Raw genomic sequence first — 23,940 nt, forward strand, 5'->3', positions numbered from 1 at the left:
TCTTAAATGGAACCCCCTATTCTTCATTACATATTCTTATAGCTTATCTCAAGAGCTTTCCAAAACACTTTAATAAAGTATTTTTTCATTAAGTACTTTTTGAGTTATTTTATATTTTAATCTGACATATTTTGATATAAAAAAAAAAATATATTTCGTAAAATATTCAGTTTTTAATAATCTTACTGTAATACTTTTATGTACAGATACAAATCAATTAGTGCCAAATAAAACAAATAATTATTTAAAAAAATACATTGTAAATAATTTTCTTAATAACAATTATTTTTTTATACTAATTGATTTATCTCGTTATTCTGTACATAAAAGTATTACGGTAAGATTATCGAAAAATGAATATTTTACGAAATATTTTATTTTTTATATCAAAATATGTCAGATTAAAATATAAAATAACTCAAAAAGTACTTAATAAAAAAATACTTTATTATAGTGTTTTGGAAAGCTCTTGACATAAGCTCTAAGAATATGCAATAAAAAATAGGGGGTTCCATTTAAGAAATTAAAGGTGTCCTTGACTTGATCTTAACGATGCCATCCAAGATCAAACCAATGACATCATCTTATGTTTCTCTCAAAACTATACAATTTTTGTTGAAAACGTTTTTCTCTAAAATGCTTAGTTTTTGAAAGAAAAGGGATGATCTACGACATCCTGTATATGAGATTGTATATGGCATTTGTTTATTCAAGTTGAAAAACGTAAATTTATATAATTATGAAGGTAGATTTTTTAAAGGTTTAATCTTAAAGTTTCTTAAAAAAATTACCAAAGATTCATGAAAATTAACCCAAGAAAAAAAGTATCGACTTACTCATAACGTTACGAATTTCAATTGATAGAAATGTACATTAATTAATTACATTAATATGGACAGATTTATAGATTTGCATAATTGGAATATATTAAGAAATATATTACCAAAACATTCGCCGGGGAGTAAATTTCTTTGTAAGATTTCGTTATTTTCCTACATTGGCAGATCTCGAAGAATACGAGAGATGCATATGAATCGAGTAATCGCGACTGCATTTATCGCGAAGCCCTTTCGTTCGCCAGGCAAACACACATCCCAACTGGATATCATGCGCCTACGCGTATGTGCCATTCTTTTCTCATTCTGTGTTACTAATTCTCCACGAGAGGTTCGCGCTTTCGTCCCACCTCTCTCGCTTCTTCCGCGTTACAAATCCATCACGTCGTATTACCAAGGGTTCAGCGACACACACACGTATACACAATGCCGGTGTGCCACTCGACGTTTGAATGTCACCCTGTTACCCTGGGTGGCACCGTGTCCGGGAGCGGGGAGGAGGTGGCCGGATATATCTATACATCTACAACACACTCGGTGTTGCAAAGTTCTATGATGGCGCCGATTTATCGCCTCTTTACGAATCTTCGCGATATCTTCGGTTGACCCCATTTATTGCTGGATAATTTTGATCGTTTGCACATATTGCTCGATGCAAACACGCGCAAAATTTAAATCATTTAAATTATATGAAATAATGTTATGTTTCATTTTCTCTGAAATTGTTTATAATACTTGCTTACATTATTTATATATTGTTAGAACTTGTATTGTAGCTATTGTACAAAATTATGAAAAATAATAGAATTTATATAAAAAAAAAAATCTCTTTGTACGTGTATATGTATGCGATCTATTCAGTCTAACAGTATATGTAACACTATATTAAATGGAAGATTATATATGTAAATGAGAGAGACAGTCGAGTGTAGCAAGTCTTTTCGCCCTAACATTCTATATCGCTTGACTAAATGCACATGTATGATTGGCTCGATTAATAGCTGGGAGAATATACATATGTAAATTTCGCCTCTTTCTCAGCTGATGATCCGATATTTTTCGCCAAGTTGCTATCCTTAAGGTTGCTATACACGCGGTAGGAGAACCCACGGTAAATGTAGCTCGAAGGCACGGTAAACAAAAACTGCACCATCCCGTATGCAAGCGAGTCGCATCTCGGGGTGTGATGCGGGGTGAGGTCACGATTACCCCTAACTTTGCAGACAGTTTGAACCACGATACTTAAGTTCCGTCGCACAAGAGGCGAATTCCCAACGTAGCCCATCCTAAGCGTTGCTCGACGACGATGGCGTTACGCTCATCGATAGTCGATTGCTATTTCACGGCATCCTTTGCATGCCAGTGTGTCACATTAACGCTTAAGAGAGCGAGCGAGAGAAAGAGAGAGTGAGAGAGATAGAGAGAGAGAGAGAGAGAAAAGAAGAGAAGAGAGGGAGGTTGGAAAAGCAATTCGAGTTTCTCACGTCGTATTCGCTCGTCATTACGTCGACACCGGTCGCCTCCTCTCGTGTCGCCCCGAGCGATGGTCAACCGCATATGAATGGAGTGATGTAAGGTTTGGCAAGTACGTATTACCTATTCTAGTAAAGTGAGAATAGTTAGTGGAAAAGTGGAGCGATTTCCCGACAACCGTGGAGATATTAGGTATACAACTTTGCTTCCGCCGTTTTTTTCCGAAATTCGAGGCTTTATTGTAAAAAACTGGTTATACATTTATGATTCAAAGTATTGTCCATCGCTGGCCACTACTTTCTCCCTCTTTTTGACTTTGACTCGAATCTTCATTAAGTAATGCCTCCAATTCTGCATCTTCGAAAACCTTCTCTCTTCCTCCGCTATGCCGGTCTTCGACGTGAAAATCACCGTTCTTGAAGCGTTGAAACCACTCACGACACGTTCTTTCACTAATAGCGGCTTCACCATAAGTATTTGAGAGCATTCGATGAGCCTCAGCCGCAGATTTCTTCATACTGAAGCAGAAAATTAAAACCTCCCGCAAATGACGAGAATTTGGCTCGTAAACTGACATTTTCAATCGAGAATAACTTTATGATGCAGACACAAATCGACTAATGTTTCTATGGGGTTATGTTGACAGATGCCCAAGCTTATTGCATGACATCTATGATCTATTTATTTCGACCACTACTTACCGCTAAAGCCATCTATAGGAAAACGGCGGAAGCAAAGTTGTACACCTAATACATAATGTATGATATAATGCGCGAGTTTTCATGACAAAAAGTCGCTTTTAAATATTGATTAAGTCGTACGAAAATATTCTCTTTTTATTAAAAAAAAAAATTTAAGTTCTTTTAAAGAAATGCATATGTAATTCCGCGTGCATGCTGATAAAAATAAATATTATTCGTACAAAAAGAGAAGACATTTTCAAGAAAATTAATAGATGTTTTGATCGTATAAGGGCAAATCTAACTCTCTGTATGCGCGTAAAATATAGGAAAATACTCTTGCTCTAGAAACATTATGTGCAAGAGTGACATAATTCGCTGTTAACGAGCTCGGCATTATTCTTTCATATAACATGTGTTTCCGACATCAGAAATGGCGCTCATTAATGCTAGGAAAGTTGCAACGTATCAAAAGATGACTTAGACATTTGTGTTTATTGCCACGAATACGTTTGTAGTAAATACTACTGTATAAATAAAACAAAACAATTTAAATCTCTGTCTGATGTATTTTAGAATCCAAGTATATATCATTGGTACGACTTGTCACGGTTTGTTCAGCGGACGACACGGAAACCGAAACGAAGAGATGACCCGCTGACAAAAGTTAGATACTAAAAGATAGTAAATTAAGTTTAACAGGATAGTGGGGAGAGGGAGTGAAGAGGGTGACGCCGACTCCGGAAGAGCTGGCGAACGCAGACGGACATATAACTTCTTTTACAAAACTTCAGTGGCAATCCTTGTAATATAATTAGTAAAGTAGCTCGCGCAGCGATATCGTGAGGGAATATTTATTTTAAGCTCAGGAGGAGGAGTAATAGGGAGAGAAAAAGTTGGCTGGACAAGTTTGCCGGAGCGTGGAGAGAAATTTAGAGATCGTGAGTTTGACGGCCGTATATATGCGCGGGGACAAAATTCATTCGAATAGGATATTTGTCGCGTATATTTTATTTTATCTGTATTATATTGCACACGCAGCGACGTGGCATTATCGAGATTTGTTTTAATTTCCTGAATTTTTCGCGATATTTGTTAGTTGACCTTTCAATATTTGACGACAGTAATATAATGCGAAGCGAATACAATTTTTACAATCATTTAATCTGAGAGTCACATACCTTCTCGGCGGGATTTTTTCATATGTGAAGTATTACCGTGTGTGCGTATACATAATTTCAGATGTATTGTGAGAACGGCGAATTTTATTACACATTTTTTTGAAATGAATATATTGTTTATCCGTTTAATTTATAAACAAATAAAATGATACATATTTCGATGATAAAAATAAAATTGACAGGGGTAGGATAAACATAGAATTAAAATAAATTAATATTGAATAACTTTATACAATATTATAAAAAATTATCGTATGAATATCCTAGCTTTTATGATTATAAATCTTTGCCTACTTGCCATTTTTTTTTTATATTAAGCATATCTTTATGCTAGTTATAAAGAAGTAAAGTCAGATTTACAATGAGTCGTTAAATCGTTAATCGCAAGCAAATTGAACAATTACAGTCGATTATTTCAAGAATATAATCGACTGTGATTGATCAATTTGCTTGAGATTAATGATTAACGACTCATTGTAAACCAGGCATAAGGATCATTTTTATTTATCGAAATAAATGTGTTTATTTTCTTAAACCAGTGTTTATAATGAACTTTTAAACTTTTATAATAAATTTTTAAACACGAACGTTTCTCGTTGAATAAGTATTTTTATCGCGTTATTTTTTTTCAAACTTCAAGAATATTATCAAAGCAAGAAATGCTCGAAAATTTAAATTACATACTATCGAATTTATAATCGAAGTTTTATATATATATTACAGCGGGATATATTTAATTTTGTGTGCGACATGGTTATTTTTTACTGTCGCAAGATTTTACTAAGTACAATATATCAAACGAGAAAACGTCATAACGATCTTGTGCATCCTTCTATTATAAGTTGCAAAGAACATCAACAATGAGACGTTATAATTACCGCTGTAATTATATTGAGTCCGTTCCTGTATAATACATAATTAGCGAAGAAATTTAATATGCCGTAGTACACACAGGTTTTGGTTGTTGCAATACTATATGACGTGGACATGATGTGGTTATTGTATAGAAGTTTGTCAGGTATGGAATTCGATAGCGAAAATCTATATAAATATATAGAATCAATCGCACATGTGCAAGGGATTGTTACCTAGCTTAATTATCAGATCGTGCATGAAACAAGATATTATCAGGGTTGGGAAGTAACGCGTTACTTGTAACGCCGTTACCGTTACAGTTACTTTTTTTCGGTAACTGTAGCGGTAATGGCGTTACAAATTTTATTTGTAACGGAAAAAGTAACTTCGTTACATTTTTCGGTAACGAGTAACGAATTTAACAGTTACTTTTATCGTTACTTTTTTTAAATTTTTTGATTTATTTAAGATATTATTCTTGCTATTGTGCGTGATAAAATTTTTATCTTAACCGTAAAGCCGTAAGCAAATCGACCAATTAGCATTCTTATTATGTTGTAAAAATGCTTGAATGTGATTGATCAACTTATGGCTCTTGCAGACCAGTGCGATGACGCGACGCGCGATATCCAATGAGAGCTTTATCTTTTCGGAAAAGCAGAGCTCTCATTTACTACCAGTTCTAAGTACCTTGCAACGAAAATTAGAAAATCTCAATAAATCTGACCTTATAGATTGCCATTCATTAGTTGAAGCTATTCAGCAAGGTTTAAATAAAAGGTAACTTATTAATTTGATTAATACATATGTTATTTAATTTTAAATAAGGATTTAATTGAAAAATATTATTTTATTTTAAACTATTGATTCAAAAGTATTAATTTCAATAAAACAAACAATGTCGCTTAATTTACTATATTTGATTTTAAATTTCTTACAATATTTGAAACAAAAGAATTAATAATAGCAGCATGTTTACATCCAAAATTTAAGTTAAACTGGTTAACCGGAGAAAAAAGAAAACGTGCTGAAAATTACTTGGAGGATTTATTGGGAATCCGATCAACTGAAAATTCTTCAAAAGCTGGAAAATCTGACGATCACGATGATTTTTTCATTTTTGAGCAAAAAACGGTGCAAAATGAATCTGAACAAGAAGAATTGCAACGGTTTTTAAAATCAAATAATTGTAATATAGAAATGTTAAACGACTATCCAAAACTTAAAAAACTTTTTATTAAATATAATACAGCTCTACCAAGCAGTGCATCTGTAGAAACAATGTTTAGCATCGGTGGCTCTGTATTAACACCACAAAGAGGGCATTTAAATGATGATACTATGGAGCAACAAATTTTATTAAAATTTAATAAAGAATTTCGATAAAATTTAATCATTTATTTTGTAATAAACCTTGAATGAAATCTTGCTTACAATTTTTTAAAAGTTTTTCTTATGCAAAATAATTTATTAGTTTGTATTGTAAAAAAGTAACGGAAATTGTAACGACTCGTTACTTTTTAGTAACTGTAACGGTAACGAGTTACTTTTTAAAATTAGTAACGAGTAACGGTAACGAGTTACTTTTTAGAAAAAATAACGGTAACGGTAACGAGTTACTTTTATAAAATAACTTTCCCAACCCTGGATATTATATTAAAAGATGTATAATATCTTTAATATAAAATTTAATTTTATTAAAAAATTGTTTATCACAAAAAGAATGAAACACAATACGATAATATAATTGTAATATTATAATTGATACTGAGATATATTTCTCCTCAACATCGAGACTGATTTAAGTTAAAATAGATAAAGGAATGGCACTAGGAATATCCGAGTAATGATCTCTCTGTCATCGTTAAAAATTTATGGATTCTCTTATAAGGTTAAATCTAAGCTTAGGAAAAGATACGGCGAATTACAAGATTCGCATTAAACTTTTTCGCAACTTATATCGTCGTGATAAGCGCATATTAAGTAGCGATAAGCTAGCGCGGTTACGAAAATCCCTCGAATAACCTCGAGAATTTCCGTCACAGTGCAGGACCTTATCAATAATCAATCATTATTTTCGTGCACTTTTTGATCGCGTTAAGGAAAATTTCGCGATCGGCGAGAGAGAAAGAAAAGTAGAGAAACGAAGCTACGAATACGAATAAGAAAGAGAATCACGGAAACTGCAATTTCTTATTGTTAGGTCAAATCGGATGAACGGATGAATATATGCTGGAGAAGTTTCGTTGTCTATCTCTTTGTATCGAAGATGAAATTTTATTAGGAAGAGAGAACGCTTCTTTTTTGCAACTAAGTGATATACATCACCTTCGATGAAGAAAGGAATCGATACATCTCTCATTCATGAATGTCGAGAGGATGATTGATCAAATTCCTTTGTTACAAAACGTGAATTCCGAGAGAATGTTTGAGGAATGCATTTATCATTGTTTCATTCGCAATTCGAGATAACTCGGTATCTTTATAATTAGCGATTGAAATCGAATATTTATAGATTAATCGGTACGCTTCGCCAATTCCGCTGTAATTTGAATACTTGCAAAATCCTGCAATTAAATCCTGCAATTTTTTCGTACACGTAACGATTTTATATCATTTTTAAACGTTATCCGATACGTATTGAATTTTATATTATCTGGCATACACATTTTTTACACGGCGTCTATTAATTGAAAGCTTTATAGAGATATTATACGATACTGCTACTTCTCCAAAATCCGACATTTCACATTCTATAGTCTAAGTATGGATTATTTTAGAAGGGTTAATCTTTAATAGGCGCATTAACAGCAATTACCGTATTCACGTTGTTTCTCACATCGATACTCGATTTCCTAGATAGCTTTACGCATTCAGCATTGCGTATACAGCTTAGGTACAGCTTTACAACGTTTCAAGCAGTGTCTTGCCAAATATGGTGTATAAACTACTCTAATGGATTCACATATAACGTTTGCAAATGCAAAAGTGTAGTATTATCTGCCGAAGGAGAAACAAATCGAATTAATATATGGATTATCAAATTAAATAGATTCTCTTATCGCGCACGATAAGAAGGTTACATAAAATGTGCAGGTATAAAACGCACGAAAAAGAAAATAATTTTCGTGTATCAGAATTAGAATAACGGAGAAATGATTCATAGAGAGAGATATTGACTCACAATTTCCAGCTCTATTATGATTAAAGCTTATGGAAGATATCAATGAAATTCTGAAAATATACAGGGTGTCCTAGATCACCCGTACACCCCTTTTCTTTCAAAAACTAAGCATTTTAGAGAAAAACGTTTTCAACAAAAATTGTATAGTTTTGAGGGGAACATAAGATGGTATCATTGGTTTGACCTTGGATGGCATCGTTAAGATCAAGTCAAGGATACCTTTAATTTCTTAAATGGAACCCCCTATTTTTTATTGCACATTCTTATAGCTTATGTCAAGAGCTTTCCAAAACACTATAATAAAGTATTTTTTTATTAAGTACTTTTTGAGTTATTTTATATTTTAATCTGACATATTTTGATATAAAAAAATAAAATATTTCGTAAAATATTCAGTTTTCGATAATTAATCTTACCATAATACTTTTATGTACAGAATAACGAGACAAATCAATTAGTATAAAAAAATAATTGTTTTTAAGAAAATTATTTACAATGTATTTTTTAAAATAATTATTTGTTTTTTTGGCACTAATTGATTTGTCTCATTATACTATACATAAAAGTATTACGGTAAGATGAGATTGAAAACTGAATATTTTACAAAATATTGTATTTTATTTTTTATATGAAAATATATCAGATTAAAATATAAAATAACTCAAAAAGTACTTAATGAAAAAATACTTTATTATAGTGTTTTGGAAAGCTCTCGAGATAAGCTACAAGAATATGTAATAAAAAATAGGGGGTTCCATTTAAGAAATTAAAGGTGTCCTTGACTTGACCTTAACGATGCCATCCAAGGTCAAACCAATGACACCATCTTATGTTCCTCTCAAAACCATACAATTATTGTTGAAAACGTTTTTCTTTAAAATGCTTAGTTTTTGAAAGAAAAGGGGTGTACGGGTGGTCTAGGACACCCTGTATATAAAAAGATCTAGAGATAAAGAACATTATTAAACATAGTTTTTCTGATTTGTCTTCTTAAAAGAAATTACTTTTTGTACTTCTTTTTTATTTCATTTTTTGTTCATTTTTACAACTGGGCATTCAAAAAAATGTAAATTGCAGGGAAAGGATGGTAAATATAATTACGATTTTACTGGGGGAAAAAAAAAAATGAGATTTTTTATTGTAGTCTAATGATATTTATAAAACAGATGATTTTAGAAGCGAAGATATTAACCTTACACGCAAACTAAAGCGATATTCTTGATTGCTAGCACGGATATTAAGAGAGGAATAAATCCTCGCGGGCAAAGAAGATCTCTCGGTGATCTTCCTGTAACGAAGAACTCTTGAATATTTACTTCTTTTCGGGCCGAGGCACGTAAAGAAACGGACCGCCGGCAAATCCGGTGAGAAGATTAGCCGTATGCAAAAGAGCACGGAGGCGCGCCGACGAGAGGAGAATTGTCTTCGTTAAGTGTACGTGAGAAAGGCGAAACGCGCGTAAAATAAAAAAGAAGTAGAAGCCCAAATAAAAGGTACCGCTATGGAAACGTGTAAGTAATAGCTCTGGCGAATCTGATGAAACGAACGAGGTGATGCCGCCGTGGCGGCTTTTATTTCTTTTTGCGTGCTTCTAAAAATCGAGGGTATTAAAACAGATGAGAAAAGAAGAGAAAGAGAGAGAAAGAGAGAGAGAGAAAATGGGAAATACTATCTAAAGGCGAGAAAGCGAAAGACGAGAAGCTGAAAGTTACCTTCCGTGTTGGCGTCTGCAAATTCTTTCCTCAACAGAAGAAATTTTACTATATTCAATATCGCTAATGTAAAACTTTCCAGAAATAGAATAGAAGATTCAAGAATTTGAAATTTAATCGATTCTACAATTTTCTACATATAATTATAATTACACAATGAATATCAATATTATGTAGTATCTAAATATTTCTTATATTTTTATTTATTTTACCTAAGAAAAATATCACGCGCGCACATCATCCGTTTATGATTTGTAAAATTTTTCCCGCTCCGGTTCTCCGTTCTCGTTGATTGAGTGTTCATCGCGCCACCTGTAATCCGTCAGCGTATCTTCACTGTTCGACATGTCTTCTAACCAACAATTTTCGTTTTATAATAAGGTGTCGTACCGCTGCGAAGGTAAATTCATGATTTGCGATAATGAGTCAGACGAATGCGACCATCATTATATCATAATCTTTTATATTATCGATTTCATTCATATTTACATCGGATGCATTTTGAGATACCGATTGACATATTTGCGCTCGCTAATTTACTCGTTGTATTGTTCCGCTTCACGAAGCACCATTTTTATTTAAGATGTTTACCATTTATTTGATTTATTAAAGAGCCCGAAATATTTTTTGTTTCAACATAATATTTTTCTTTACGCTACAATTACTGTGTCTGGGCTTCAATTGACTTTTATTATTTACTAATTGACAATTTTCTAATCTTCAACTTTTTTCATACTATCGATACCAATCGAAATAATACCAAGATTGTTTAGAGAAATGTAGTTGAATTATTTATTTCCATATTAGCGATGATTTATGTTTAGTTAGCTTTATTATAAAATGTTTATATACAGGGTGTCCCAGTTTAAAGGACCCACTCAAATATCTCAGAAACACTGCGTTAAATCGAAAAATGTTTCAAACAAAAGTTGTGTGGCTTCAAGGGGGCCATAAGATGGTAACAATGATTTGACCTTGGAAAATCATTTGAAGGTCATGTGAAGGTCAACTTTAAAATCTTAAATAGAAATTCTCATTTTTTATTTAGTATTCTTGTAGCTGACATCGAGAGCTTTCCAAAACACTATAACAAAGTATTTTTTTATTAAGTACTTTTTGAGTTATTTTATATTTTAATCTGATATATTTTGATATAAAAAATAAAATATTTCGTAAAATATTCAGTTTTCGATAATTTTACCGTAATACTTCTATGTACAGAATAATAAGACAAATTAATTAGTGCCAAAAAAAAAACAAATAATTGTTTAAAAAAATACATTGTAAATAATTTTCTTAAAAACAATTTTTTTTTTATAATAATTGATTTGTCTCATTATTCTATATATAGAAGTATTACGGTAAGATTATCAAAAACTAAATATTTTACGAGATATTTAATTTTTTATCAAAATATGTCAGATTAAAATATAAAATAACTCAAAAAGTACTTAATAAAAAAATACTTTATTATAGTGTTTTGAAAAGCTCTCGATGTCAGCTACAAGAATATTAAATAAAAAATGGGAGTTTCCATTTAAGATTTTAAAGTTGACCTTCACATGACCTTCAAATAATTTTCCGAGGTCAAATCATTATCACCATCTTATGGCCCCCTTGAAGCCACACAACTTTTGTTTGAAACATTTTTCGATTTAACGCAGAATAAAATAGAATAAAGTAGAATAAAATTCTATTAATTCTACAATCTACTCTAGATCTGATAATTGATAAATCAATAGCAAACAATCGTTCTTGCAATTATTTTGCAAAGAAGCTATTTTTAAAGTTAGCATTTTTAGTAAGATTTTTATATCTGATAAGATCGTTTCTTTGAGGAAATATATGACAAATATAGTTATTAATGTGTGTGTGTCCATAATGTTCAATTAATTATATGTCGCGAATGATTAGACTTTAATTATATTGTATTACGCACATACATGCACCGTTTGCTGTTGAACACGTGCTTTCAAGTAAATATTACACACATCTGAATGCTCTCCTACAATTTTCAAACCACCAGACACGGACGGGTACGCTTGATTACCTATCGAAAGGAAACAGTTAAATATGCTTGTGCAAAGAAAGTTAAGCGCTCGAAATCAAAGAGGCTTTTGATATCCTTACCCGAAACCGCCTACCGGTTCTCCTAGAGGCGATTCTACCTTCACATTTATAACCACATACTCATAACCGTATACGTCATTCGTTCCGCCAATTCTTACAGAATTCGGTGTTTCAATGTACGATAATGCCAACGGATATTAAACCGGTCTTCATACAAAGAGGCAAAGAGAGAGAAAGAGAGAGAGAGAGAGAGACAGACAGAGAGAAAAAGAAGAAGGGGTTGCTTTTATTAACTTGTCGTTTAACTCGAACACGCATATATGACGGCAGAATTTTTGATGGACTAGAAGGTGAAGGTTGAGGGAGGTCATAAAGGGCGAGCTTTGGCGGGAGCGAAATTTCCATTTGACCATTGGATTGTGGACAGTGGTTATATACGTAACATATCCATCTATGTACATACGTACGCGCACGTGTGTCCTCCGAGACGTGACGTGTGCGTATCGCGTGAGGGTGCGGCAAGGACGGAGGGGGTGTACCTACTGCCGTCCGAGAGTATTATTGCGGCGCTGGCCGGTCGTAGGGAAGAGAGGATGGCGACGGGCAAACGGGGGATATATCAGCGGGGTTGGCGTTTATGTGGCGACCAACTGTCGAGTTAATATTCACGCGATTCGGAGCTGAATCTCCCCTTCCTCCTCTTTTCCTCTCTTCACGTGTTCCGGAGCACGCGTCGACGACGTCGCGAATTTCTCGACTCCGACACCCCAATCTCCCCTTTCTCTCGCCCCTCGCCATCTCATTGCGATAGTCCTCTGTATATGGGAAGGTATCTTCAGCTTGAGATTTTATATATTACTAGAACAATATATAACGCGCGCTTAGCGCGCGCCATTTATTTTTTTTCATTTCAACATTTTTTATGATATACAGAGTGTCCCATTGCAAAAGTTCCACCCTAATAACTTTTCAGGAATAACGTATGAAGGAAAATGACTCGCGTAAAAGTTGTAGGGAACAAAGGGGGCTATCTAATAGTGACCTTGGATTTGACATTAAAAGTCATTTTCAAGGTCATTTGAAGGTCAACTTCCGTTTTTTAAATAGAACTCCCTATTTTTCATTACATATTCTTGTAGCTTATCTCGAGAGCTTTCCAAAACACTATAATAAAGTATTTTTTCATTAAGTACTTTTTGAGTTATTTTATATTTTAATCTGACATATTTTGATATAAAAAAAATAAAATATTTCGTAAAATATTCAGTTTTCAATAATCTTACCGTAATATTTTTATGTACAGAACAATGAGACGAATCAATTAGTGTCAAAAAAGAACAAATAATTGTTTAAAAAAATACATTGTAAATAATTTTCTTAAAAACAATTATTTTTTATACTAATTGATTTGTCTCGTTATTCTTTATATAAAAGTATTATGGTAAGATTTTCGAAAACTGAATATTTTACGAAATATTTTATTTTTTATATCAAAATATGTCAGATTAAAATATAAAATATGTAACTAAAAAAGTACTTAATAAAAAAATACTTTATTATAGTGTTTTGGAAAGTTCTCGAGATAAGCTACAAGAATATGTAATGAAAAATAGGGGGTTCCATTTAAAAAATGGAAGTAGACCTTGAAAATGACCTTTAATGTCAAATCCAAGCTATTAGATAGCCCCCTTCGTTCCCTACAAGTTTATGTATAAAGGTCTAACTATGATAAATAGATTATCAATGTAAATCCAAATGAGATCAATACAAATTAAAATGTCGATTTCGCTGCGCACACACCCCTCTCATTAAAACAATTAATTTTCCGGAGCATTTCGAGATCATTGTATGATCGTGGCCTTTTTCACACAGTCGTATCTCTTTTACATTTATATGGACGATGACTTATAAGTATAGAAAAGAATAAAACGTGAATGATTAAAGAGAGAGAATAAGAGATAAAAAAGAGATAATACCAAAATTTATAACGAAAGGAATTATCGTGAGTTTCTTAATTCGGAAATTGTTATCGAAATTTACAATATATGAGTTTTACAAATTTACAATAGATTTACAAGAGTTCCAAGATGGAATGCAGAAGAGCCTACATGCATTCTCGTAGTTGTTTCATTGAGGAGACTATAAAAAATCCACCAACCGCATTAGAAAAATCATGAACACAAGCGATATTATTATTATTATTATTATGTATAAGAATTATAAACAAAAAAATTGCTGCAAAGAATATATGTATTCACAAACTTAGAATGCTAATAATTTAATCACTCAAAGAATAATTTAGATATATTATATTTAATAATTTTGTTTCATTTATTAGCTTACAAACTAAAACTTCTAATATGTATTGTTTCGGAAAAAAGATATTTTTTTGATTTCAATGTATTTCACATTGCAGTACGTATGGCGTATGGCTTACCCTATGGCATGGCATCGCAGAACGTCGCAGTGTGCGTCTTTATCGCCGCTTTTCTTCACGTCAGTCTCGGTAAGACTTGAATATATCGCTTTCAGGGAGGTAAGTATCTTCGCGATGTAGATCCCTTAAAAAATAGGAAGAAAAAAGAGAAGTCGGTCGGGAGTTACGGGAGAGGAGAAGCAAAAGTTACGAGTTTTTAATCCGCACGGAGAATCACAGAATACCACTCCATTTTACCCCCGTCCCCGATCGCCACGACAGTATCGTGCCTGTTACTTTTGCGCCGCCTTTCTTTGCTCCAGTTTCGGAAAGAATCAAATGGAATCTTTTCCAGAGACATCGAGACTATCGGTAGCCTCGCGTTTCCGCGAAAGCTTAAAAGGGATCCTTGTTTAAAAGGAAGCAGGAATTGCAAAGTGGTAAGTCGCCGACTTTTCTTCAGCTTCGAGAGAAATGTCCCGCGTCCGCTGTTACATTTATTTATTTATTACTGATATTGATTTATCGCGCAATTAGATATGCAAAATTATGAAATTTTTTTTACGAAAGATAATATTTAATACCCATCTGGAAGAAAAATCTAAGATGTGTGCTCAAAATTAATTAATCAATCGAATTGAATGTGAGAAAATTAAAGACCGTTGTTCTCTTTTACAATGAAAGTTATTTAGGAAATGTTGGATTTTTGTAAGAGGACACGAGAGAAATATGTAAATACAATTTACGTAAATTTTAGGCACCTACTTATTATTGAATCTTTTTAATGAAGTTTTCTTTTTATTCCATGATCGTGTCAAGTTGATTTCTCAATACATAGAAGAGACATGAATCGTGATGCGTGGATCGTCGAGCACTCGATTCGCATGTACGGACTAACAAAAATGCTATCCGATCTTCGCGGTAACTTTTCCACGCGATAGATCATGATAGATGATGATTACTCCACAAGTCAGCGAACTTTCGCTCGGCCGTGTTCCGCGTGATTAATAAACATCCCATTTCTCGCGAAACTTTCTCCCCTTTCCTTCATATTCGCGTGCTCGCTTCGAGAAGTTAACCGAGAAGGATATAGAAAGAATACATTTCCTTTTTCGCCTATTAGATTCTATCCTGTTATCGCGAGGATGATCAATGCGCGATTTCTGCGTGAAACGTAATGTCATATCTTACCACACGAGGGATGAATATCATTCGATGTAACATCGGCGACCAGAAGATCCTTAAGGATTCGACGCACAATAAACAACTTATTTTACAATATACTCACTTTTACGTGTTGGGTAAAATATAAAATACGAATAATCACTTTAGGAAACTTCGAATATAATAATAAAAGAGGAACACGAAACGTAAAAGAGAATGCATCGAATGCAAAGAAATGATTGAACTTATAACAATTATATATATATCATCAATATCATAGAAAATATTCACTCATTACGCTTTATGCGTCTGTATTATACAGGGTGTCCCCAATTTAAATGGCAAAACTTCAGGAGCGTGTAGGGGACCGAAAAGCTAAGACAGAAAGTCCTTTAGAGGTTCGTTCGTTTTTGCTCCATTTTGGAGAAAATCACAAAAAAAGAAACAAAACAAGTTTTCATTTTTTTACTTATTTATTTACATTTTATTTATGTTATCATCTATTTAATGCAGATATTGTTCAAAATGTTGCCCTCTTGCAGCAATGCAAACATTACATCTAACACTGACCTCATTAATTGCAGCTAGACATTGTTCTAGTGATATTTGGTGCACTGCATCTATGATTCGGTCTCTTAATCGCTCTCTTGAATTGATTGGCACCGTAAAGGATAACATCAAGTGTTTACATATGTAAGGAATCTTGAAGCAGAAAGTTTATTCGGTGCCAATCAACTCAAGAGAACAACTGACAATGAGAAATTGAATTTTTGCGATTTTCTCTAAAATTGGGCAAACCTCTAAAGGACTTTTTGTCTTAGTTTTTTGGTCTCCTACACACTCTTGAAGTTTTGCCATTTAAATTGGGGATACCCTGTATATATACAAAATACAGACGCATAAAGCGTGACGAGTGAATATTTTCTATGATATTGATGATTGGGCAAAATTCTTCTAAGGCATACATATTATACATACATATTTTTTAAATATATCTATTTTTTTATGAAACCGCCAAGAAGGAAGATTTCGAAATCAATAGAATAACTCCTTTTTTCTGTCCGCAATTTTGATTAATGTTGAATGATTCTGGTTGCAAACATTGTTAAGTGTGAACTGCAATTTTATGTGCATATTTAAAAAATATATAATTTTATTTTAAAAACAATTTTTGTTCTCAAAAATTCCTTAGCATTTTCATACAAAGAAAAAAGTAAATGTACTCGGAAGATGCAGAAATTTTGTAAAACGCTTCAATTTTGCCTAATGAAATTTTTTCGTATTATTAATATTTTAAAAAATTTAACAATTAGCAATATTTTTTTACTTAAAACAATGATTTACATTTAATTAAAACACGCTTTACGCGTCTCGTTCTATACACAAGTAGGTTTATGCAATAACGAATTAAAAGAGGAATATACAGGGTGTCCTAGACCACTCGTATACCCCTTTTCTTTCAAAAACTAAGCATTTTAGAGAAAAACGTTTTGAACAAAAATTGTATGGTTTTGAGGGGAACATAAGATGGTGTCATTGGTTTGACCTTGGATGGCATCGTTAAGGTCAAGTCAAGGACACCTTTAATTTCTTAAAGTGAACCCTTACTTTTTATTGCATATTCTTATAGCGTACCTCGAGAGCTGTCCAAAACACTATAATAAAGTATTTTTTCATTAAGTACTTTTTGAGTTATTTTATATTTTAATCTGACATATTTTGATATAAAAAATTAAATATCTCGTAAAATATTTAGTTTTCGATAATCTTACCGTAATTCTTTTATGTACAGAATAATGAGATAAATCAATTAGTGCCCAAAAAAAACAAATAATTGTTTAAAAAAATACATTGTAAATAATTTTCTTAAAAACAATTATTTTTTATACTAATTGATTTGACTCATTACTCTATACATAAAAGTATTACGGTAAGATTATCGAAAACTGAATATTTTACGAGATATTTAATTTTTAATAACAAAATATGTCATATGTTTAAAATATAAAATAACTCAAAAAGTACTTAATGAAAAAATACTTTATTATAGTGTTTTGGAAAGCTCTCGAGATAAGCTATAAGAATATGTAATGAAAAGTAGGGAGTTCCGTTTAAGAAATTAAAGGTGTTTTTGACTTGACCTTAACGATGCCATCCAAGATCAAACCAATGACACCATCTTATGTTCCCCTCAAAACCATACAATTTTTGTTGAAAACGTTTTTCTCTAAAATGCTTAGTTTTTGAAAGAAAAGGGGTGTACGACTGGTCTAGGACCCTGTATATTCCTCTTTTAGAGATATGGTCGACCGGTCGCTCGTTACATACATAAATAACGCAGCGATCTAGATTAAATTTTGCGCGCGTGCATGCGGCACAAAAAGATGACGGGCATTCGGCACCCATTCCCCAAATTTCCTCTAATGCGCCGTTCATACATCATATTCGTATCGGCGGCAAGTTGGTGGCTGAGGATTTTAATTAAGGATTAACTTTATGGATCCGTTAGCTATAATCGTTAGCACATATAATCGTTAATTGCATAATTCAGGTCAAATGCCGCCCAAATCCGAGGTCCTGCCCGAATTTCTGGCACGCTTGGAAAATCACACGGTTGTTCAAGGTCGCGACGTCTTCTTCACCTGCGTCGTTAATCATCTTCAGTCTTACAAGGTAAATGTACTCGTGCAGTTCGCGCGCGTGTAATTGGCTCGATTAGGGCCATCGCTCGAAATAGTAATATGGCCTAAATATTAAGTATTTTAGCAAAATATACCGGATGGATTTATATCATGGGAAATTTGAACTAATAGCACATCGAATCATATTATTTTATTATCAAATATTAAACGCGAGAATTAATATTTCCGTTAAGTCGATTACGCAGGAACACGCTGCCAAGTACTTTAAATAAGCGAACGTCAATTGTGCAGCAAGAAAATATAGCAATGTGCGATAGCATAAGAAATATTCTTTAATAATGAAACAACGAGAGAGACGAAAGAAGAGAGAGAGAGAGAGGGAGAGGTATAAAATAATCGGGTCAAAACATTAATATTTTATTAAAATCATTAAGCTCTTTGGATAAAGTTCCGAATAGGTGAACCCTCCGATTTTTTTGAAACTACACTATTTTTTGTATTTTTTAACGCTGATTACGAATATGATAATGAAAATTTGCGACAAGGTCATTTTCAAGGTCAAAACTCAAAAAAACTGAAAAAATATAACTTTTTAGACATTATTTCAATAAATATTGATGTAAGAAAAAAATGTTTCAAATAAAAGTTGCAGTTTTTTAAAAAATACATAATTTATGTTCTATAAATTTTTTGCGTAAAACTGAAAAAGTTCGACTCCTAAGGCCCGTTCTACAATAAATCGTACGTCGTAGTCGGATGTCGGACGCATGCGCATTGGGTTGTCGGCTGTCGCATGAAGTTGTCGCAAGTCGTGTGTCGGTATCGGAATGAAAGATGGTCAACTTTCATCTTTTCCTGCTTACGACATGCGACATCAACGCATTTTATATATAGTATAGGTTATTATCCAGCAAATATAGCATAACTCTCAATATTCTTTGTGACATTATGTCAAGCCTAGATGAAATTATTATTAATTTTGTTCGCAACCAAATTAATAACAAATTGAGGTAAACTCCAATAGTTACATTATCCATCTTTCTTGTTAACCTTATTTTTCAATAATACACTATGCGACTTAATGTAGAATGGTAAGTCGCAACAATATCCATCATACGACATACAACTAGCGACATACGACTTCAACATACGACTTATTGTAGAACGGGCTTAAGAGAGAAGCCGCGAGCGACGTTACAAACGTCAAGATGTTTTCCTTGGATCTGAATAGCGAAACAATGCAAATCAAGCGGAACCATCGAATATTCAATGTATTTTCCAAAGACAAGAAGACAAGAGAATGTATCGTCGAAACATCGCTCACGTATCGACTAAACCAGCTATTCCGATCGGTCTCGCTGTACAGTTTTCACCATCCGCAATATCCTTACATTGCAATGACTATATAAATATTAATAAAAATTGAACGTTGACTTTGATTTTCGATAAAAATTTTGACGTATACGCGCGGGTCTCCTCAAATTTAAGCAATATAAAATTAAATAAAAACGAGAATAAAAAAATTGATTCAAATAATAATAAATCTTTCGGTGAATCTAAATTATATTCTTTCTTAACATCATCATTCATCCCTAACTTTCAATTTTTATCTTTAAATATCTCTTCGCAATTAAATCTCTCAGATTAATATTCTATTAAAATAAAGTCCATTTGAAATTAGTTATAGATTCCAGATTTCTTGTCTATTTGCTCTTCCGCAAAGCTTGGTTTGCTAAGAGAGCTCTTTATTTTCAACCATTGATTACTCGAGAACTACCCCTTCGAATTTTTATCGAAGAAAAATCACGTTCAAATTAAATGAAGAATTTATCATTATGATAAATGAGCCTTACAATTTCGCGTATTTTTCAACATTTATATCTTTGTTTTATCAGATGTTATCTAATTTAGCCGCGAATCAGCAGTTTGCATATTTTTCGACACGATTCTACGGATTCTATATTGATCATGATTTAATACGAAAACGTTCGATCTCTGTGTATCTACTCACGTGTGCGTTCGCGTGTGAAGGAAGTGTTCAGTTGTATATACCAAGGTCCAGGGAATCCCTTCCGGCATCAGACTCGGCGAGTAATTCACTTTCAAGAAGAAGTCTAAGTTTGATTGCGCGCTCGAATAGCGACAATCATTTCTATCGTGTTTCTAACGCTGTGCTTGCGAGCGTTAGAAAAAGGAGAGGAGGAGGAGAGACGCCCGTCTTGTCGCTCGCGGCTGTGCCTCGAAGAGAGCACCTCTCTCTCTCTCTTTCTCTTCGGAAAGAGAAAGGAAACAACGGAAGAAAGAACATAAATCAGATCCGTTAATATAACGTTGGTGAATAGCCCTGATTTTTGCCACCGAGCTTCCACCTCATGCTTCCCGCGCAAATGCGCCGTCGTGCTGACTTTGCGACATGGTTTATATGCACCTTACGCATTTCAGCAAGATGACGATTAGGTACAAGAATCGTGCAAAAAGATATATTTTTCTTGCATAAACAATTAATACGTAATACGCAATTATCAGTGTCGAATTCAAATTTGTGACTCTATAAAACATTACATTGTATATAATAAAAAGAATAAGAAAAATAATTCCCCCTCTTTGATAATATATTTTATACTTTGATAACACTTGAAATATTATGATTAACAGTGAGTTATTCGTATATGATATTCTTTAAGTTGTAGCTTGTTTAATTTATATGTAAAAATCCATACCTGACAACTGTCACACGCGAGACGAAAATCGCGGAAAAGGATATAAATTATTAGCGTCAAATTCAAGTTCGTGACTCTATAAAACATTACATAGTAAAAAAATAAGAAAAATGATTCCCTTTCTTTGATAAGTGATAACATAACACTTGAGATATTATAATTAACAGTGAATTATTCGTACAAGAAAGTATATGATTTAAGTATGATGTAGTTTGTTTAGTTTACCAGGTATATAAATATGAAACCGGAATTTGCCCATAGCTGGTCCTAACTGTCAATGTAGTTACCGTCAAACCGCGTCATTAGCGCCATTTTCTTGTTTTGACATCTGATAAAGATTTTCAACTCACAACAATACAAGTTTCATACAACAGCATAGTTTTTAATAGTGTTGAACATGTCGAATTTTGTGCCTGGAAACTACGATTTGCGGACAGCATTGATTTTCTGTTACCATTTGAAGAAAACTGCTGCAGAATCGCATCGGATGCTTGTCGAAACTTACGGTAAGCATGCTCTTGATAAATCACAGTGCTTTGAGTGATTTAAAAAATTCAAAAGTGGCGATTTTGACGTGAGAAACGAAGAACGTGGAAGACCACCGGAAAAGTTTGAAGACAGCGAATTGCAAACGTTGTTGGATAAGGATGACGCTTAAACGCAACAACAACTCGATTTGAATCAAGCTTTGCGTGAAAAACGACCAGAATATCAAAAAAGGCAACACAAAGTGATTTTGCTTCATGATAATGCACCATTACACACAGCAAAACCGGTCAAGGAAACGATTGAGGCGTTTAGTTGGGAAATACTTTCGCATGCGGCTTACTCACCAAACTTGGCTCCATCCGATTACTACTTATTTGCATCGATGGGACACGCACTTGCCGAGCAGCACTTCACTTCTTACGAAAATGTACGAAAATGGCTCGATGACTGGTTTGCCTCAAAGGAGCAACAGTTTTTTTGGCGTGGCATCCACAAATTGTCAGAGAGATGGGAAAAATGTATAGCTAGCAACGGGCAATACTTCGAATAAAATATTTTTTATCATTTTCATACAATAAACGTGTATTTTCTATACAAAAATTCCGGTTTCATATTTATATACCTGGTATATATAAAAATCTAGATCTGACAACTGTTACACGAGAAGAAAATTGCGAAGGAAGGTTCGAATTGCGAAAAAATTTAACTGTTTTCCGTACATTCATCTGTATATATATATATATATATATTTTTTTATACGACATTTGTATTTGTCTGTATTTCCGCGCAGAATTTCGGAAGCTTTAATATAAATTTCGTTTAAATTTTCGATAAATGATTCTGATAACTCGTTTACCGTTTATCTTGTTTCATTTCCCATCTCGTTTAGATATATTATTGGCGCAGAAAAAGAGAGAGAGAGAGAGAGAGAGAGAGAAGCCTCACATATACGCAAAATATTATATTTTGCATACTCTCTGTTTTGTTTAATCAATATACATTCTTTTCGCGTGATTTTATTTTTATGCGATACATGGATATTTTATCTTGCACATCGAGAAGATATGTTTACGCGATTTAATCGCTTATAAATAAAGATTATAAATAAAAACAAAATTTGCCGGGTAAACAAAAATGCGCGTATATACTTGCCGTACATTGAAAGCTGTTTAATTTGGCAGCCGTCTGTCGTCGTGTTATACGTAACTGTATCTCGTATATATCCCGTAACATCTAATCTAAGAAATTTAATCCTTTACAGTTCTATGTAGTGAACTAGTGCAACTGTATCTAAAGCTTCCGGTGTCTCTCCATGGGAATTCAAGGCTTGCAATTAGATGCGAATGGAATTACGTCAGTAAAATTTGTTTCAAATTAATCGAGAAATATATATATATATATATATATATTTTTTTTTTAATGGATTAAAAATAGATAACAAATCTCTTTTGGGAGATACGAGCAAATGCAGATCTAATTGAGAAAGAAATGCGTGAAATCCCGCAACATATACGTATATATACACCGATATATAACTAAATTAATATAGCCATCTAAATGTAATACCTCGAGATATATATAATGCTATTATAGATCTGTAATCGCGTGAGTCAGAATCCCATATCGAATGTCTATAAGGACACCTGCCAATTACTCTTGGTATACGAAGGATCATCTCTCCGAGGAAAGGAGATCCAGACGCGACAAAAGCGTGTATTGCCAACAGGTAGATCGCGATATCCTTTCACGCGCATTTATGCGCATCTTAAATTCTATTGCCGATCGAAGCTCGGCAACGTGAGAACTTTTGTTCGCGGTTTAATAGCCCTTTCATTCGCTTCATGGCTTCACCGCATCGTCGTCTGAAATATGACAGATCGAGCTGTCGACCGAGCGCAAGAGGGAGGAGGAGACTAGGAAGGGTGGCGATGTAAACTCGAGCAGAATTTGAGAGTGCAAAGCCCCAACGTCGCGCCACCGACCGGTATGAATACCGATAAGCGCCTTTCGCGAGCATCGCGATGCTTTTTAAGCACCGCATCTGGTACTAATGAAGGGTACCCGCTCTTCTCGTACGCAAAGTGGCCCGATCTTTCTCCCCCGCGCTCGCCCTCCCTACCGTAAAATGCATCTCTCTGCGCGAGAAAGAGCAAAAATCTCTCCTACACACATGTTTCCGCGCATTATTTATCTTTATGATATCCTTTTGTTGCTTTCACACAAGAAGGTATTACTATGGTGTTGCGAAAGAGTTATGGATTATATAAAGCTGGAAAAATAACTGTTTGATATATGTGTATATATAAAAAACGTCTTGGAATTTACTCTGTAATCAAATCATTTATTTTTGCGAAAGTTATAATACTTACATAGTGATTATGTGTAAAACTCTCATCTCGAATTGTATATAATCATCGTCGGTACAACACGAATTTTATGAAAAATTATTTTATCGATTTTTTTATTAATCTATTATGCATGTATATTTACTCCGTTCGATGCGTAAATATCAAAGGGA

General features: G+C 33.5%; 1 protein-coding gene across 1 annotated transcript in view; it reads left to right on the plus strand.

Annotated features, from left to right (window-relative positions):
* The window catches only part of LOC138944753 (lachesin), a 47,748-nt gene that overhangs the window by 16,748 nt on the left and 7,060 nt on the right, over positions 1-23,940 (plus strand). Inside the window, exons 2-3 of the mRNA XM_070315709.1 lie at positions 14,408-14,497; positions 18,123-18,244. Coding sequence (XP_070171810.1) covers positions 14,413-14,497; positions 18,123-18,244 — 207 coding nt within the window. The 5' untranslated portion in view covers positions 14,408-14,412. The remainder of the gene's footprint in view (positions 1-14,407; positions 14,498-18,122; positions 18,245-23,940) is intronic.

This window comes from Polyergus mexicanus, unplaced genomic scaffold, assembly GCF_030449975.1.
Source record: "Polyergus mexicanus isolate NDT 795.1 unplaced genomic scaffold, iyPolMexi1.0 SCAF_2, whole genome shotgun sequence".
NCBI classification, from domain to species: domain Eukaryota; kingdom Metazoa; phylum Arthropoda; class Insecta; order Hymenoptera; family Formicidae; genus Polyergus; species Polyergus mexicanus.